General features: G+C 51.0%; 6 protein-coding genes across 6 annotated transcripts; 2 read left to right on the forward strand and 4 right to left on the reverse strand.

Annotated features, from left to right (window-relative positions):
* Positions 1-643: 643 nt before the first annotated feature.
* BO72DRAFT_91343 (RUS1 family protein) lies at positions 644-3,208 on the reverse strand. The gene is made up of 7 exons (XM_040950803.1): positions 2,894-3,208; positions 2,688-2,803; positions 2,624-2,636; positions 2,462-2,525; positions 2,053-2,393; positions 1,923-1,967; positions 644-1,818 (listed from the first exon to the last, which is right to left on the reverse strand). The coding sequence occupies exons 1-7, from the start codon at positions 3,044-3,046 to the stop codon at positions 916-918; spliced, it is 1,635 nt and encodes a 544-aa protein (XP_040806439.1). The 5' UTR covers positions 3,047-3,208; the 3' UTR covers positions 644-915.
* A 487-nt stretch (positions 3,209-3,695) lies between these two features.
* On the reverse strand, positions 3,696-4,541 carry BO72DRAFT_91364 (alpha-ketoglutarate dehydrogenase subunit KGD4). Its single transcript, XM_040950804.1, has 2 exons — positions 4,353-4,541; positions 3,696-4,289 (listed from the first exon to the last, which is right to left on the reverse strand). The coding sequence occupies exons 1-2, from the start codon at positions 4,426-4,428 to the stop codon at positions 4,006-4,008; spliced, it is 360 nt and encodes a 119-aa protein (XP_040806440.1). The 5' UTR covers positions 4,429-4,541; the 3' UTR covers positions 3,696-4,005.
* BO72DRAFT_91420 (uncharacterized protein) lies at positions 4,109-5,260 on the reverse strand. Its single transcript, XM_040950805.1, has 4 exons — positions 5,151-5,260; positions 4,668-4,937; positions 4,450-4,623; positions 4,109-4,273 (listed from the first exon to the last, which is right to left on the reverse strand). Exons 2-3 carry the CDS (start codon positions 4,925-4,927, stop codon positions 4,461-4,463), a joined length of 423 nt encoding a protein of 140 aa, XP_040806441.1. The 5' UTR covers positions 4,928-4,937; positions 5,151-5,260; the 3' UTR covers positions 4,109-4,273; positions 4,450-4,460.
* A 385-nt stretch (positions 5,261-5,645) lies between these two features.
* BO72DRAFT_419616 (mediator of RNA polymerase II transcription subunit 18) lies at positions 5,646-7,191 on the forward strand. The gene is made up of 2 exons (XM_040942671.1): positions 5,646-6,573; positions 6,664-7,191. The coding sequence occupies exons 1-2, from the start codon at positions 6,086-6,088 to the stop codon at positions 6,986-6,988; spliced, it is 813 nt and encodes a 270-aa protein (XP_040806442.1). The 5' UTR covers positions 5,646-6,085; the 3' UTR covers positions 6,989-7,191.
* Positions 7,192-7,330: 139 nt separating this feature from the next.
* BO72DRAFT_443889 (putative DNA 3'-phosphatase Tpp1) lies at positions 7,331-10,239 on the forward strand. Its single transcript, XM_040943686.1, has 9 exons — positions 7,331-7,530; positions 7,616-7,773; positions 7,848-7,960; positions 8,026-8,331; positions 8,382-8,509; positions 8,584-8,723; positions 8,932-8,992; positions 9,208-9,353; positions 9,833-10,239. The coding sequence occupies exons 1-9, from the start codon at positions 7,437-7,439 to the stop codon at positions 9,995-9,997; spliced, it is 1,311 nt and encodes a 436-aa protein (XP_040806443.1). The 5' UTR covers positions 7,331-7,436; the 3' UTR covers positions 9,998-10,239.
* Positions 10,240-10,848: 609 nt separating this feature from the next.
* Positions 10,849-12,805, reverse strand: BO72DRAFT_91629 (uncharacterized protein). The gene is made up of 2 exons (XM_040950807.1): positions 12,326-12,805; positions 10,849-12,219 (listed from the first exon to the last, which is right to left on the reverse strand). The coding sequence occupies exons 1-2, from the start codon at positions 12,627-12,629 to the stop codon at positions 11,024-11,026; spliced, it is 1,500 nt and encodes a 499-aa protein (XP_040806444.1). The 5' UTR covers positions 12,630-12,805; the 3' UTR covers positions 10,849-11,023.
* Between the last annotated feature and the right edge of the window lie 1,480 nt (positions 12,806-14,285).

Consider the following 14,285-nt stretch of genomic DNA (forward strand, 5'->3'; position numbering starts at 1 on the left):
GTTTTTGTGCTGTCGTGTGGCTGTTGGTCGTGATGTGATGTGCATGAATTTATGTTTTCTGGATCATGAGGTACCGGCAGAGGCCATTCGTCGGGTTCCTTCGCAATTACCCTTCTGTATTCTTTTGTGTTATTTCTTTTTATTTTCATATGGCCATGCATTGTTTGCATAGCACGGGGTCTGCATCAGCATCAGCATTAGCATTAACGTTAGCATTAGCATTAGCATTAGCATTAGCATTAGCATTAGCATCACTGTACTGGAAGTCGGTCAATAGATACCCATGGTTTGATGCATTGTCAACGTTGCGCGTTTCTTGTGTAGTCTCTTGGACTATCATATGCTTTGGCGGCAATTACAGCAAGCCATAGAGCCCCCGTGCATGAGCATCCTGTCACTGCGTCAGAGAAGAGGGCCATCCATGCACTTTACATATATACAGCACAACGCGGAATCACGTGTAAACTTCGGTGACAGCTTCTGCAAAGCATCGCCCATCTCAATTGGGTTAGACTGGAACAACGAAACTGCGCTCGAGCTCGAGGCACTGGCGCAACCTCTCTATTGAGTACGGACGGAATCTATGGCGCTGATTCTAGGTGTCCATCAAACCAAAGGGAAAGGTTGATACGGTCAAGTGGGAAGCGTTCGAGCCCAGACGAACCACCCCAGCTTGGGCCTTTCCATCAAGGGAATAAATCAGCGATACATGAGGCGTTCAGACCTGGATCCATCCAAGGAAAGGGGGTTTGTCCCCCTCCCCAAGTTCGTGTGTACTGTTGGAGGAAACATCTGGGACATGACTCTGTTTTACAAGGCAATGAGAGGAAGTCGAACGTTCATCAGGCGGGTCAAGTTGCCAGGCGCCGGGCAAACTACAAAACTTTTCCTGTGATTTGACTGGATTTTGGTACATCAACAAACTCTTCTGCCCGACTTCGTCTCCAATGCCCGGATGGTGAGATCCCACCCTGCATTTTCGAGGGCGGCCATGTACCGCTCGAACCGGCCATCTTCATTCAGAAAGGACAGTGTGCGGTGAAGAACGTCGAGAATGGGGCTGATGCTCATCCCATCCATCTCGGGTTCGCTCCCTTTCTCAGATGGTTTTGCGCTGGGGAAAGAGGGGTGACTGCAAGAAAGAACTCTTGCTGCGAGCAAGGCGTGTAGCCAGCCTTTGAGCTGGCTCTGCGTGGTGCAGCTAGATTTCAGGAGGATGTTGGCGTGCCATTTGCCCGTGAAGAAGCTGAGGAAGAGGATGTAGTGCTCGTCTGTGAAGAGGGTAGAGAGTTGCGGAAGAGGGATGTTAGTCTTTAGGCATAGGGAGGAATGGGTGGAAGCGAGGGCGAGGGAGGAGAAGCAGAAGAAGGAAGAGGAGGAAGAGGATGGACCGAGGAGAAATTGACGAAGGGAAACGCCGATCCGGCAGGTGCCGATGCACAACCCCGCTGGTCGGGTTGGAACAGGAGATGACCATCTGAGAACGCCGTCTGTCTCGAAGATCTTCTCCTGTTTGGCGACTTGGGATGGCGTGAGGATTCGGAGTCGGTCGTGATCCGCACTCGGCTTGTGAGGAGAGATTGTTGTGCGGTGAGTTCTGGTACTAGTGCCGGCGTCCTGGTCCATCAGTTGCAGGAAGTCCCCGTCAGTGTTGAGAATGGTGGAGAAGACAATGTTCGCCCGCTGTCTGTTTAGACTCGTCATTTGAACGGAGCGGACGGCTGCATAGTTCAGACTCAAATGCAGGGCCAAAAGGATTAGGAGGGCGATCCATGTTGCAGCGAAACCTGTCACATGCGAGACGACGAAGGACCCAACCTTTTTTATTGCAACCTGTCAGCTAGCCCTGTTATGCATGCGTGGATGCATGCATGTAGCGTGCAGGGGCGAGCAGGATCAATGGGAGGGAAGGAGGGGCCTACCAGCATGCCAACGAGAGAGATGATAGTCTCCTGAGACGAGTCTTTCTGTTGTTGAAAAGATGTTATCTCTCTTGACCTCGGACATAGAAATAGGTCACTACAAGGGTGAGCTGTGCGCACAGCTACTTACAGCATTAACCTGCGCTAGGTTGCCCCATCGAGAAAAGTGCGCACTCAAGCTCGCCTTGGAACTTCCACCTGCGACGCCACAAAGGGCACGAAGAATGCCTGCTGTGCTGAGTACGAGAACTCGAAGAGCACCCGCTGGGACCATGGGCGAAAGACAGTCCAAGATCATGGCCGCATCGTTGAAAATGTCCGCCGCAAGCCGATACTTCTTACATTCTGGCTCGAGCGCGGTACCGATCCGATGCGCGAAGAGAATGGTGGCGATGCGGCCGGATGAGTCTTGAAGGATATGGAGGAGTAGAGCTGAAGTAGGTGATGCATCAGCGTTGCCGACACCCACGCCTGTAGATTGTTTATCAGTGCTTGCCCTGTAATTGTGGCAGAGTGAGGGAATATGCAGTATGACCAACCTTGTAAGACCGCCCTGGATGACAGGAGACCTGCGATAGAGCTGCTGAATGCTTGAAGGGAGTCCTTGAGGAACCATGGTTAGTCACACCGTGAAGAGGGGTGCCTCAATGTCTATGCCGGAAGTGGATCGCTTGCGATGGACGCGGTAAACACAGACATACAAAGATCTGATAGCTGCAGTGCGTTAGTCAGAATCATGGTCGGGACCGAGTTTACCAGACTTACGGGGTGTAGTCTTCAGTGACACTGTGCGGATATCCAGTAGGGAGGAAGACGTCAGCAAGGATGTCCAGTATTGCCTTGGAAGACCATGAAGTTGTTGATAAGCTGGAGGGATCACGCTGGAAAATCGATCAGCTCACATGTCAGTTGTAGCACTCGATCGCTTTCACACCAGTACCATTAAAGAGGGCAAGGCTATTTCAACTGACCAGAAGATCTATACGTCCGCTGTTTGCACGGCCGTTGCTATGCCCCAATGGCAGAGAGCGAGTTGATTGAGTGTAGACATAAGTGGCTGTGGGATGGTTGGCTTCATCCACTTCGTTAAAGGTGATGGGCTCCGAGCCCCTGTTGAAAGCCATTCTTTGTGTTTAAGACGTTTGCGCTGCACTTTTCTCTTTTCTTACAGAAAAAAAAGAGAAAGGCCCGAATCGACCAGGATTCGGGATCTCAGGGTTGATTGAAGATGGTGCAAAGTTCCATGTGCAAAGAAGATCCAGTCATGTATGTTGGTTGAGTGGAGGTTGATTGGAGGTTGATTGCGTGGTCGAGACCGACGACGCTAGGACCCCTGCAGCAGCACGTGCAAAGAGATCCATATCTATACTCAGTGCGTTCTTGAATCACCGCTAACCCTGGCATCCTCGGTATCCTTGGGCCTCTATCTTTACGGCAGCTAACGCAGTAGAAATTAGGAATCATCAAGGCTGTAGAATTCCAGATTCATGATTGAATCCCATTGGTTGAATTCTCCCAAGTCTCATCATAGAGACCAAAGTATCTCCGCCCGTGTACAAACCCTATTTCCAGCAGACTTTTCAATCCGGATCAACGAATCAGCTATACACAAGAGTCTGAATAGATCTCAATAGACCTCAGCATGTCCCAAACAGACAGAGAAAAGATTATCCCACATGTAGCAACCACGCCCCAAACGAAGAACAAGAATTTTAAACCGCTAAGCATGAAGACGAGCAACCACCAGCGCCGTGTTCGAATCAGAGAATGAGAGAAGCAGTGGCGAAAAGAAGAGAAGAGGGACCGGATCAGCTTCCAGGTTGGGCATGCCGACTGAACGACCCATCACCCGTATAAGACAGTGTTTCGGGTCCCGAAGAAAGTGACGTGCAAGTTGAGGTGATACGAGAGAAGACGGTGACCTTCACAGAGTCACTGGTAGTCCTTCCTGACGCGGGCGCGCAGGTGCCGCGGTCCAGGCCACCAGTCTCTCATCGCAGCGTGACATCATGTGTCGTGCATCCCGTCAATGTTAAATGACCTTTATCGTCTCGTCATCTCCTCATTGGACATTCTTGAGCACCTAGGCGAACAGGCTGGCACCACCGGTTTCAATGGCCTCAATCTCGGCCTCGGTCCAGGGTAGACGGTGGAACCGGGAGGGGAGCTCAGTACGGTCGAAGAATTCACCCTGCTTGGGCTGGATGGGTCCCAGAGAAGCGCCCGAGGCGCGACCGATGCCCTGGGAGAAAGAGGCACGACCCAGGGGACCGTGCTGCTGAGCCTTAGAGCGATAGGCGGCGAAGGAATCAGGAAGGACACCAGTAGGGGAAGCCGGGTGAGCACGAGGAGTGTGATCAATGGACTCTGGTAAGACGCGCGTTAGACAACTGAATCCGTGAACAAGTCAGACAAGACAGAGAGACCAACTAGGCACAGAGCGCTTTCCGAGGAAACGAATGAGAGGGGTGCGAGCAGCGTTACGGAGAACCATGGTGGCGTGCATTATGATAGTGTAAAATAAGATCTTTGATCAAGTTATATCGGCTGGAGAAGGAGTCTAGGGGCAGAAAAAGACAGGCGTGTTGAGCAACCGAGCGAGCTTTCCGGGACTGTCCGAAGCGACCGATGTGGGCGATAAAACCGGTTGGAGAAATGAGGAAATGAGCAGGGGCGGGAAATTGATTGTAGGTACGGCAAGCTGGTGTATCCCAAATATGAATTCAAGGCAATTATATAGGCAACAGGCGGGACAAAATTGTGTATGTATAGAGGAAGAGGAAGATTGAGGGAGGGGTGGAGGGGTGGGAGAGGATTGAATTAAGTGAAGACAGAGGAGGAGCAGGAGGAGCGAGAGGAGGAGGAGAGGGGGGGGGGGGGGGGGGAGGGAGGAAGTGGAAAAAAGGCGAATGGAACACGACGTCGGTCGGTGATCGGTCGAGTCCTCGGGGAGCGGAAGCGAGGGTGTGGGTTTTTTTCTCTACTGATAAGCTCCTCCTACGCATACGAATAAGTCTGTATGGAGTGAGAGTTAACTGTTAGTTAATAACGGGCTATTAATTATTAACAACAACAACCACACCCGCCGGCTGCCGGATTTTACCCCCCGAAAGGCTAAATTCTCCCCTTCTTCTTCTTCTCCTCCCCCCAAGCTGCGATCATCTCTCGATTGATCTCGCCAGGCGGAAAACATTCCTCTTTCTGTGGCATGATCTGACAATTACTCACCTATTCACCTATCAATGAAGCCACCGGCCGCTGGACCGCTGGAGGGAATCCAGGGATGTGTTTCCCCTCATCTTTCCCCAAATCAACGGCTCCGAAGGATGTCGGGCTGCCCCGAGCTTTGCCTAAACCCGCAATCTCGGTGAAGGAGGCGTGCCTGACTAAAGCAGCCTGTGAGGGCTGCAGTCACTTGGGTCACTATGGTGTAACCACCCATATCTTGACATATAACTTATGTGCTACTGTAAAGTACGTACGAGTACATCGTCTGATTACCCATCTGGCGTGATCATCATCACGTTATGGCCTGGGGCGAAGGGAGGAGGAGGGGGGCATTTTGACTTTCCCCCTCCCGGATGTTCATCCCCGCATCACATATACATACTATCCGTAAGTTACTATGTATACAGTACTTACAGTAGATAGTAGTATAATTCATTAGCATGGAGTCCGTAGTACTTTAGTCTGAGTAGGTACATGTCGCACCAATATAGAGAACTATAAGACTAGCACTGATTCCTTTTGTCCTTCATCACTACGCCGGGGAAAGTAGGGTACGTACCTACTGTACTACCGTAGTAGTACCATTGATCTACTACGGAGTAGTAGGTTCTACCTCTGGGTCTCGGAAGAAGTGCCGGGTGGAAAATTTCCCTTCTTGGGACCGATTCCTATCCCGGGTTTACCCGTATTCCCTGCCTGTGCTTTCTTGGGAGCTTCAAGGCTCCAAGGCTCCAAGGCTCGAATCTCCAAGCTCCTGGAAAGCTTACCTAAAATCCCTCCCAAATCACCGACCTCCCAGAAGCACCGACAGAATCACGGCGCCGAACCTGCTAGACGGAGTTAGGCACACCTTATCCCCCTTCTTCCCTTCTTCCCCGCTTGATCCCGGATTTTACTCTTCTTAGTCTCGATCTTTCTTTCGTTCCCTTGTGACCATGCATGAGCTTCTGCTCTTCGCCTCGGTCCCAGCCCATCAGCACCATGAGCTCCTCCAACAGCTGGCCGGCTTGACAGCCATGCAACCGCGTCACCGCCTGGAGAGACGGCTGGTCTTCAAGGCCTATCGCAAGCCAGGCCTTGTCACCACCCGGGTGGGAGCCAGTCAGGATGTGCAGGGCGCCGACCTGCAACGTTTGAACAAGATGTTGAATGGGGGCATGTACTACACCCAGGTCGTTGGCCCTGTGACCAAGGCGGATTTTGGCGCGACCTCTTTGTCGGCCATGTCAGCCTCCCATGATGCAGATGTGTCTATGTCTGGAACCGACCAGTCCTCCTACTGCTACGAGAACCAACCCTGGAAGCTGGAGTTCAGAGACATTCCCGAGGCTGGTACTCGATCGGCTGTGACCACTCGCTTGATGGCAAGTGCAAGCTTGCCTAAAGGTGATATTGCAGTTCCCATGAATGCCTGGGGCTATAGGTCGGTCTCTCCCCCGTAGCTGATACGCCCATCACTTCCCCGCTCGTACCCTGAAGACTGCAGACGAACGAAACTGACCTGGAATGTCAGTTTTGTTACCGAGTACATGGTAGAAGGAGATGTCTTCGTCCAGAATGATATCGTCATCTTCCTCCATCGCGTCTTGCTGTATCCCCAGGCGGAGTCGCAGGATTTACATGGCCCTCGACGGCAGCTGCCTGCTTATCACGAGCTCACTCCGCTCGAGCGAACGGGTAGTTACGTCCTGCAAGCCGCAATTACTGTCCAGGACGGAAGCAACCAGGAAATGATGAAGACGGCTTCTCAGCATCTGTTCGGGCTTCGAGAGCAACTCAAGTCCGCTGTACGGCTCGAACAAGCGGATAGGCTGTCTTTGGATACCCGAGCGAAGTAACTGATGCATCCTGGCGCTTGCTTCTTTCACAATGTTTTATACCCCCGGAGCTATGTTGGCTCTCTGTTCCTGTGGTTTAGCTCTATTATCAATGTACATCCGATGCTTCAGACGAATATTTAGTAGGAGTAAAGTCGCAAGATGTATTTGAGAACCAAAAAGATGGCAGCTGACGACCTAGAACATTATAGTCGACTCTTAACATATCAGTCTTTGGCGGCTGCACTGATCGGCTTTGGTGATTCCCGCAATTCTACATTTGAGCATGTGACTTCGTGATGGCTTTTCGCGTGTACCCGCGCGTCTCCCTTCCACTTTTCGACTCGTGCATTGAACCAGGCACACTCTCCCAATCATCAGGTGCCCATTCAGTTCGTCCGTGTCGCTCAACGCCTATTATAAAAGCAAAATCACCATCAAGATTATCCCCCGCCTGCAGCATCTCAGAATGGCCGGTGCTGGGGCCACCAAACGAGCAGCGTCCCCCAGTCGCGCCATCTCTCCGCCTCCGGTCAAGCGAAAGGTGGAATCCACCATCACTAGTAAGTCAAGATCATTGTGCAGATTCAGGCCTGGAACTTCATATCGACCAGATATTGCTCGGGGTCTTATCTGACGCCATTATAGAGAGAGCTGTGTCCTCGTTTTTCACCCCTGCTTCACAAAAGAAACCCGAGCAGATCACTTGGCGCGTGGTGAACAACAGCGCCATAATAGGTAAGTATGTCGCTGAAGCCGAGCGCAAACAGACGGCCGAAAAGCCCAAAGTCGCTGCCTTTGATCTGGTAAGGGTCGTGAGACTGGACTCAGTTCACAATGAGGGAACCCTCTCCCCATGCTAACCGACGCATCATCGCAGGACTCGACCCTGGTGTCCACAGCATCAGGAAACACATTTCCTAAAAGCTCAGCAGACTGGAAGTGGTGGCATAGTACGGTGCCGACCAAACTCAGAGAGTTAAATGAGAAGGGGTATGTGATGAAATGGCGGAAGCTCTTCCATTGTTACAAATAGTCTCCAGTTGCTGATTTCGAAGATATTATGTGATCGTCATAACGAACCAGAAAAAGATCAGCTTGAAAAAGGAGACCAAGGTGGGCAACGGCGACTCCAAAAGTCTTACAAACTTCAAGGAAAGAGCTGCTGCCGTTATGAAGCAACTGGATATCCCAATGAGCGTCTACGCTGCCACAGAAGATGATGGTTACCGGAAACCCAGAACAGGACTGTGGACAGAGTTCCTAGACGATTACGACTTTGACATTTCTGGTGTCGACCTCCGCCATTCTGTTTTTGTTGGCGATGCCGCTGGACGGCCGAGAGACCACTCGCAAGTAGATCGGTGAGCCAGAAACCGAGCATATTCCTTTCCCTCGCTAACGGCGGCTGAAGTGGGTTCGCTATCAATGCTGGACTGTCCTTCAAGACCCCCGAGGAATTTTTCCTGGACGCTGATCCAGAACCACTCGTGGAACCGTTCGACCCGTCCACGTATCTGCAAGAAGCTCCTGGTGACGATGGTATGTCATCTCATGTAGGATGATTGTGAACCCGCCACGGGTCTATCTTCGATATTCAATAACGGACGAAGCAGTGTCGCCTCCCTTTTCCGGAGAGAGCCCACTTGAATTGGTGATCTTCTGCGGCAGCCCGGGAGCGGGCAAGTCAACGTTCTACTGGGACTATTTAGAACCCTTGAACTACGAACGAGTCAACCAAGACCTCCTCAAAACTGTACGTCTATCCTCTTTTACCTTGTCCGAGTTGACTTCACTTTCGTCTGTCTGCATTTGTCAATTTGCATACTCCAATGAGATTCGGGCAGATGAGTCAGAGCACCTCCAAGAAAAAGCAATCAGGGCCCTTCCTGCAGTGTCAGATGGATGTATACGAAGAAAGTCCATATCAACAAGGAAACTGACCAACCGATCGTTTGCGATAGCGCCCTAAGTGCATAAAAGTGGCAAAGGAACACCTTGCAGCCGGAAAGTCTGTGGTGGTTGGTACGTACAGCACACCCCGACCCTTTTCTTGTCGCTCAACCCTCTCGCATGTTACGCGGACATTTCGCAATCATCCAGCCCACACCCTCGTTACTGCTCCAAACCCTCTCTCTGGCCCGCCCACGTCGCAATGTTTGCACCAGACCCAGCAGACCGTGGAGGGCGTCAATTGGATGACTCGTTGACTTTTTGGCGGCATGCCATACTCTACACAGATAATACCAATGCCGACGCAGAGACGAGAGCCCAGTGGGTTGCAGTGGCTAGGGAGTTCAAGGTGCCGATTCGCTGCGTATATTTCACTGCTTCCCCGACCCTCTGCCGGCATAACAATGCGGTCCGTGCCGCTAACCTATCCCTGGTACGTTGCACATCTGGATGACTTCCAGTGTTCTTTACGTCATTCGCTCGCTTTCTTCGGAGCGTACAGGGTACAAGACACTCAGCACCTCACAAGTAGCTATCTATCAGCTGAAACAGGTTCCTGTTTGGTTCTAGCATACTGCCGACTATGAGATTGGCTTGTCTATCTCATATCACGTGTATCTACCCTCATTGAGCTGTCTGAGCTGTCTGAGCTGTCTGAGCTGCCTTTCCCTTGCCCCAAGCCCTCACTTTCCTCCCACCACCACCCCCTCCCCAGTTCTCCATGAAATTTTGGAACCTCACTCTTTCTGTTGATCCTCCATGTTGATTCCAATTTTGCCATGGTGCACCCCGCACCTGTCCTCATTCGAATCCCCCTCCCTCCCTCCCCCACCTATCCCTCTCTTTCTTTCCCAGAAAAACCACGAAATTAGAATCATAACTGACCATCTCGCCCACATACGGGCACTGCAGAATCCGGAATCCCGTACCCTTCTTCCCGGTATCGCCTTCGGGGACTTCCTTCGTCGTTTCAAGGAGCCTTCCATGGACGAGGGTTTCAAAGATATCATTCGGGTAGAGTTCCAGTTCCGGGGAGATGAGGAAGCAAAGCGTCTTTGGAGCCAGTACTGGGTGTAAACAGTGATAAACAGCTTTATCACGAGGCATTGCGCTGCAGTCACTCAGTCGTTCGTTGTATGGGTTTTGCTCGGGCTTGGTCGGTTTTTTTGTTCCGGCAAAGCCACCGTCCCCGCCCCCATCAACTGCTGGCTTTGTATCTGCAGACATCTTCCCAGCAGCGAGGATCAAGAGACTTGTATAGCGGTTCCAGGGAATCCTGGGAGGGTAGGAGGTTTGCAGCTATCGTGAATATAAATGTCAATACACTATTTATATGTACAAAAATATGAACATGTTTTGTTTCCTTTGCGAAAGCGTACCCCTCCGATGTCAAAAATTGCATCCAATCGAATTCTATCTGTGTAAGTGTGAGGATATGGCTATGTGGACTTTTCTGGGAGAAACAAATCGTTTTAAAATGTATGTCTCAAGGGTATAAGGCGCAAATGCTGCAATACCGAGCCCTCCCCCTTGGTATCTCAACTATTTTCCGTTTCTTTGGTTCATTTCAGAACATGTACTTTGTTCTTTTAGTATGGTCCTCCTGCCACACATCCTGTCCTGCGGACCGAAGAGTTCGGTAGCCAGGAATAACCTGCCACCGCTCTTGTCATGCCTATTAGCACTTTATGTGGCTTTCGCCAGCAAGGCAAGAAACCTGACACCATGAACAAGACATGAATCGCAAAAGCCATGCATATGCATACAAAGTAATAACGTGGCGGCAGGCGCAGTACAGCACGACCGTTCCATATTGGTCTGAGGCAATAGCCGGAAGGGCACAGATTAACAAGTAGAATCGGGGGTTTCGGTCAATTAAACATCAAGGAATGAACTGCACTCTATAAGACAGTAGTCACAGGTACAAAAACAGGTCATCAAGCATCATTATTGGATCACAGAGTCATAGGCAGAGACGCAAAGAAATCATATGCATTAGTCATCACGCGCTGAATCGAGCGGATCGTTCAAGAGGCGTAGCATTCGTCAGATGTTGTACATCGAATCCTCCCGTAGTAGAGTTTGTGGTCATTAAGTGAAGGATCAGGACCGAATCACGAGATCCTGGAAAAATTTGAAAAGGTTGCGTTTGAGCGAGCGGCTTCGACAAAGGCCTGAACCGCTGACGGCGGGGGCGATCTTCATCGGTCCGACGATCTCGCCGTCGCCTAGTTCGGGAAACTTGTCGTCATGCAAGCGCGGTAATTTGACCGGATGGCAAGGGTCACAGTGCGAACGGACCAAATCTAGTCGCACTCCTTCTGTACCTCTTAGGTGAGAAAGCATTGCTCCATGATGACTCTTCCACTCGCGATTGATCACCTCCCATTTTTCCTCAGTCAGCTTGTAGATTGTTGAGGTAATACCATAGTGTTCCCCTGTCCGCACAAGATGGCGAGCGAAATTGCATTGCGCAAGATCCCAGTTGGTGCGCAGCTGCTGAAGGGAATCCACGTCGATCACTTCGGGCATATAAGGCTCAGGCTGGATAGTGAAGTTGGCGTGTCCCAATTTGTTCACCCATTCATCATTAGGATCTGAGAGGGTGAATGGGGGCGCATCCCCCGACACTGTCCGGGCCGTGCTGGCACGCGGACGACTAAAAGAGGCGACGGACGGCTTCGAAGATAGAGGCGGTGACGGCAAGCCTGCCAATCGCCTGTCCAACACAGTGGGATTGTTCGAGCCATCGTCAGTCATATCAGCCACAGAAGGTGATTGCAATGGGGAGTGAACACGAGAGACGGCAGGGTAGGATGGTTCATCCCCCATAAAAGGTGGAAGTAATGGGGTTGTTGCCTGCGGACCCGAATCGTCTTGACTGTATCTGCTCGAGCGGACAATATCAATTGGCTGCGTGCCAGACTCGCTGAGTTCCTCCTCAAAAATGGTCCGGGCTGGGGATGGTGGCACTTGAATGGAGCTGACGCGGCTAAACGAGCCTGTCACGGGGCTAACGATGGCTGACGATGCTGAGTTGGTCCGGGAACGCAGGTGCGTTGCGAATGCATCTGCCCCATCAACTCCATCTGAGGCCCGTTTGGATTTCCACATCGTGGAGATGGTGGATATCCGGGAGCCAATACGGGAAAGGCCCTTGGTTGAGATGCTGTCGGAGCATTGGTTCCTGGGCGATTGATTCAAGTCCATGCCAGCATCTGTCAGGTCGTAGCTGTCAGCCGGGTCAAACGACTCGAAGCCGGAGTCTTCGACCACAGACAGCCCTTGATCGAAGTGCTCTGTGGAAAGAGGGAAAAGTTAACTCAATCCTATCAGCAATTTGGGATGGTAACGCGGGAACAACTGTCGGGCGGCTACGGGGCTGGCGCAAGGGCAATGACATACGGAAATATTCCTCCTCGAGATCGCGGGGTCGTTCCCCACAGGGCTCTTCCTTTACGCCCATCAAAGCATTGCGCGAATTACTCTCCATGGAGGTTCCGTGCCCTGGGAACGATACCAACGACGAGACGGAGCTGGAAAAACGCGTGTGGCCTTTGGCCGAAAAAAGAGACACGGCGGGTGAAACGGGGGTAGAAGAGGTGGTGGTCAAGGGCGACTGGGGCTGGCGAAATGAAGAACACGATTCTGCCATGGTTTCAGAACTGTCGCACCACCGAGTGTCGAGGAACTGGACGGGTTTGAACATAATCGATGGACAGGAACCACCAGGGTGATGAGACCGAGCGGTGACTGAGCGAGAAGAGCGAGCACGAGAAAGGCGATGGTGAGGCTTCCACTTCACGTGCCAGTGTAGGGCAACACGGAGGTGAGGAGTGACGACGCGGAACGCAGGGGAGAAAATGGAGTCAATATGAGACCCGACAAAACATCATCCGAGGAGTGGTGCCCGAACTAAATTGTTTGTTCCAATTGCGCACGATATGCCAGGCCGAAAGAGAAGATAGAAGAAAGAGCGGGAACCAGAGCAAAAGTAAACGTTGAATCCCCCGAGGCACGGCGAGAGGTCAGGACGGGGCTCTGGCTGATGGACTTGGCTCACTACTGGTAGAAGACGTGGCGCGGCGGTGGAATAGATTGCGATGAGTCGAGATGACTTCCACACCAACACCTGGGTAGAATTGACGAATCAACAGGTAAGTAGGTCGAGATGAGGCCGAACAGTTTGTTTGTCTGCCTGTCACGATGCGACTTTTGTTGAATTTGGTTGAAATGACAGGGCCTGGCCACTAGAGGCGAATAGTCGGATAGTCGGGCGAGATGGGAAATGGGGAACGAAGATGCAGTGATTGATGTAAAGGATGTTGAGAACGAAAGGCAATGACCGACGTGGAGCCTGTCACGACACACGAATGACGAACAAGTGGCCGAGGATGAGAGAGGGTGGTTGGGTGAAGCCCAAAAAAGCACGGCGGAAACAGCCAAGTGTAGGCTGCCGGCAATCGGCGGGTGTTGGAGGAGGGGAGGAGGGGGGGGGAAGGTGGTGGTTTGCGGTGAGAGAAAGAGGGCCAGGAACAGAATCCTTCCGTTAATTAAAGGTGGGAGGAAGCGGGAAACAGTCCAGAAGAGGGGGAAAGAAGAAGGGAGTAGAGGAGGAATGAAGAAAGAGGAGTCAGAAAGGAAGAAACTGAGGGAAACAACAATGTTGGGGAGGGGAGGGAGGAGGAGGGGAGAATTGGAGATGGATGAGGAATAACAGCAACAGTGACTATAATAATTATCAGAGAGGAAAAAGCACAGACAAAATGTCTTCTGAATTGAAAAGTTTCTAACAAAATATGGATTCAATAATGAATCAGAGTTCTACAACTAAACTACACACAGTTACCATCTACTAAAAATAATAGTATTAAGTAACCACTTAATCACAATAAAATCCACCGGATCAATCAATTCCAGAAGGGTTGATGGATATTCTAACCACCAAATCACCAGTCATCTTGCCTCTTGTCATACTTAACAGTCTTTAGTCTATTCCTCCGTCTATACGGAGTACTTTCTTTTTTTCTTCTTTTTCTTAAAAATTTTTTTTTCTCTTCTTTTCCCCCTTCTCTTGCTTTCCTAAGAATCAACCTTTACGACATTTTTGCCTTCGGCTCCAGTCAAAAACCATGGATCGAGAGACAAGCCGCATTGTCACTGGCACTTTGAGTGGCCAAGCTCTCTGATGTCTCCATGGAAGAATTTTTCATGCATAGTTGATCCAGCTATCTGACAGGCCAGCCTCAGGGTTTTTCTGCATTATCATGACCGGGAGGGGGTGAATCGTCACTGACAGAAAGTACTTATAACTAATCACAAGATTGAAACTAGCCAAAAAAAAAAAAAGCCAACGAGGGAAAGA

The sequence above is a fragment of the Aspergillus fijiensis genome, assembly GCF_003184825.1.
Source record: "Aspergillus fijiensis CBS 313.89 unplaced genomic scaffold BO72scaffold_2, whole genome shotgun sequence".
NCBI classification, from domain to species: domain Eukaryota; kingdom Fungi; phylum Ascomycota; class Eurotiomycetes; order Eurotiales; family Aspergillaceae; genus Aspergillus; species Aspergillus fijiensis.